The sequence below is a fragment of the Babylonia areolata genome, chromosome 14, assembly GCF_041734735.1.
Source record: "Babylonia areolata isolate BAREFJ2019XMU chromosome 14, ASM4173473v1, whole genome shotgun sequence".
In the NCBI taxonomy this organism is placed as follows: Eukaryota; Metazoa; Mollusca; class Gastropoda; order Neogastropoda; family Buccinidae; genus Babylonia; species Babylonia areolata.
In genome coordinates this window covers 19,340,662-19,343,161 of record NC_134889.1, presented here as the reverse complement: position 1 = coordinate 19,343,161, position 2,500 = coordinate 19,340,662, and the positions used below count along the sequence as shown (strand labels likewise).

The 2,500-nt window shown below is 47.8% G+C and overlaps 1 protein-coding gene across 2 annotated transcripts in view; it reads left to right on the top strand.

The window, feature by feature from the left end:
- Nucleotides 1–2,500, top strand: part of LOC143289891 (uncharacterized) — a 56,429-nt gene that overhangs the window by 43,675 nt on the left and 10,254 nt on the right. For both annotated transcript variants that reach the window (XR_013056288.1, XM_076599102.1), the window contains exon 4: nucleotides 901–1,119. Coding sequence is in view for 1 of the 2 variants with exons in the window: in XM_076599102.1 (XP_076455217.1) it covers nucleotides 901–1,119 (219 nt within the window). In the remaining variant the exon portion in view is untranslated. The remainder of the gene's footprint in view (nucleotides 1–900; nucleotides 1,120–2,500) is intronic.

The following is a 2,500-nucleotide window of genomic DNA, read 5'->3' as shown; positions in this document are numbered from 1 at the left end:
CATCGGGGAGCCAGCACAGCACAGTACAACATTCTTTTTGTGTGTATGGTGTATGGTGTGTGTGTAAAAAAGAAAAAGAAAAAAAGAATGTATGTAATGTTCGGCACACGAAATGAAATTCTTGCCTTGCCTTACAAAAAACAAGCAAGCAAACAAACAACTTCAGATTTCCCTTTGGGACCATGCAGCAGCTAATATACACACACGCTCACACACACACACGCACGTGCGCGAAACATCCACGAACATACACACAGTTAGTGACATGACAGATGGAGAGAGTGGAAAAGTCAGAACAAGATCTAACAGATTAAAGGAATTAAAAAAAAAAAAAGAAGCAGAAAAAAGGCTATCGCTGAATATTTAATAGAATTACTGAATTTGTCCATCATAAAATCACACAGATTTAGGGTTTTTTTGGGGTGGAGGGTGTGAGGCGAGGGGGGTGGGTGTGGGTGTGGGTGTGGGGGTGTGGTTGAAGGGGTGGGGGTAGGGTTGGGTGTGTACGTGGTCGTTGTTTAATTTTGCTTGTTTGGTTGTTTGTTGATGAAAATACAGAAACTGTGTGCTCCTCGATTTTGCATGCAACTGAGGCAAACACACACACACACACACACACACACACACACACACACACACACACACACACACACACACACACACACACACACACAGAATCCTCCCACCACACCCCACAACCCCACACACATCACACACACACACACACACACACACACACACACCCCACACACACACTCTCTCTCTCTCTCTCTCTCAAAATAACAGCAACAAACAACAAAACAACAAACAACAGTAAAACCATCCAATCCCTATACCATCCCACACCACCAACACCACCACCAATCACAATCCACCACCACCCAACGACCGATCCAACAGAAATACCTGGACCAGCAAGCCCAGAACTTGGCCCAGGCAGAGACGCAGCGTCTCCATCGTCTGAGGGTGCAAGGGATCATCCAAGAAGAGAGCTCCTCCAAGAAAGACAGCGACGCCTTTGGGAAGCACAGGCTCTCTCTCGGAGGGGGAGGTGGCAAGAAGAAAGCCGACCGTCCCGGGGACGAAGGCCCTGACAGCAGCAGAACCACGGAGTCTCCGGTGCGTGTAGTGATGGTTGGGTTGGTTGGTAGTGGTTGGTTGGTTGGTTGGTTGGTTGGTCCTGGTGGTGGTGAGTACGTGAGTGAGTGGGGGAGTGTGTGGTAGTGGTGGTGGTGAGTGAGTGAGTGAGTGAGTGGTGTGGTGTGGTGTGGTGGTGGTGAGTGAGTGTGTGGGTGAGTGGGTGAGAGAGTGAGTGTGTGTTGTGGTGAGTTGTGGTGGTGAGTGAGTGAGTGAGTGAGTGAGTGAGTGTGTGGCATGGTAGTGATGGTGGTAGTGTGTACGTGTATGTGTGGTGGTTTTGTGGCGGTATAGTGGTTGTGGTGGTGGTGTGATGATGGTGGTGGTGATTGTGGTGGTGGTGGTGGCGGTGGTGGTGTTGGTGGTTGTGGTGAGTGGTGGTGGTTGTGGTGAGTGAGTGAGTTAGTGTGTGGTATGGTGGTGGTGGTGAGTGTGTATGGTATGGTGGTGGTGCTGTGGTGGTGTTGGTGGTTGTGGTGAGTGAGTGAGTGAGTGAGTGTGTGGTATGGTGGTGGTGGTGAGTGTGTATGGTATGGTGGTGGTGCTGTGGTGGTGTTGGTGGTTGTGGTGAGTGAGTGAGTGAGTGAGTGTGTGGTATGGTGGTGGTGGTGAGTGTGTATGGTATGGTGGTGGTGCTGTGGTGGTGTTGGTGGTTGTGGTGAGTGAGTGAGTGAGTGAGTGTGTGGTATGGTGGTGGTGGTGGTGTATGTGTGGTGCTGTGGTGGCTGTGATGGTGGTTGTAGTGGTGTACGTGTTCGTGCGTGCGTGCGTGCGTGCGTGTGTGTGTGTGTGTGTGTGTGTGTGTGTGTGTGTGTGCGCGCGCGCGCGTGCGGTATGGGCAGAACAGAAGAGTTCGTCTTCTGGATCGAAACAGAATAGAGAACGTGTTTCATTCGTCATGAAACATGCAGGTTTCATTAGGCATGAGGTACACACATACAAACAATAGATAGATGGATAAAAATAAATGAATGAACAAATAACTAACTAGCAAAATGAATAGATAGATAAACACACGAATAAATAAATGAATAAACGAATAAATAAAGAAGTAAATCCCTGTCGTCATATGGACATATGATGCAGGGGACTGACTGGTTGGTTTATGTGGTCGTTTTACGTCGCATTTATTCATTTATCAGTGTTTGACTTTTACCAAATAAGGAGTTTAAAAAAGAGTTATGGACGACAGTTTATGACTTGTTTTGAGGGCTACGTATGGATAATTGTTTCTGTGTTTAAGGTTGTCATTTTTTTGTTGAGACGGTAGTTGCTTGCTGGTTCAGGACATTCTAATCAAGCATGGCTGCTGCTGGTGGGATAAATATGATTGAAGGGTGGTTATTGCGGGTTGATTACAGAT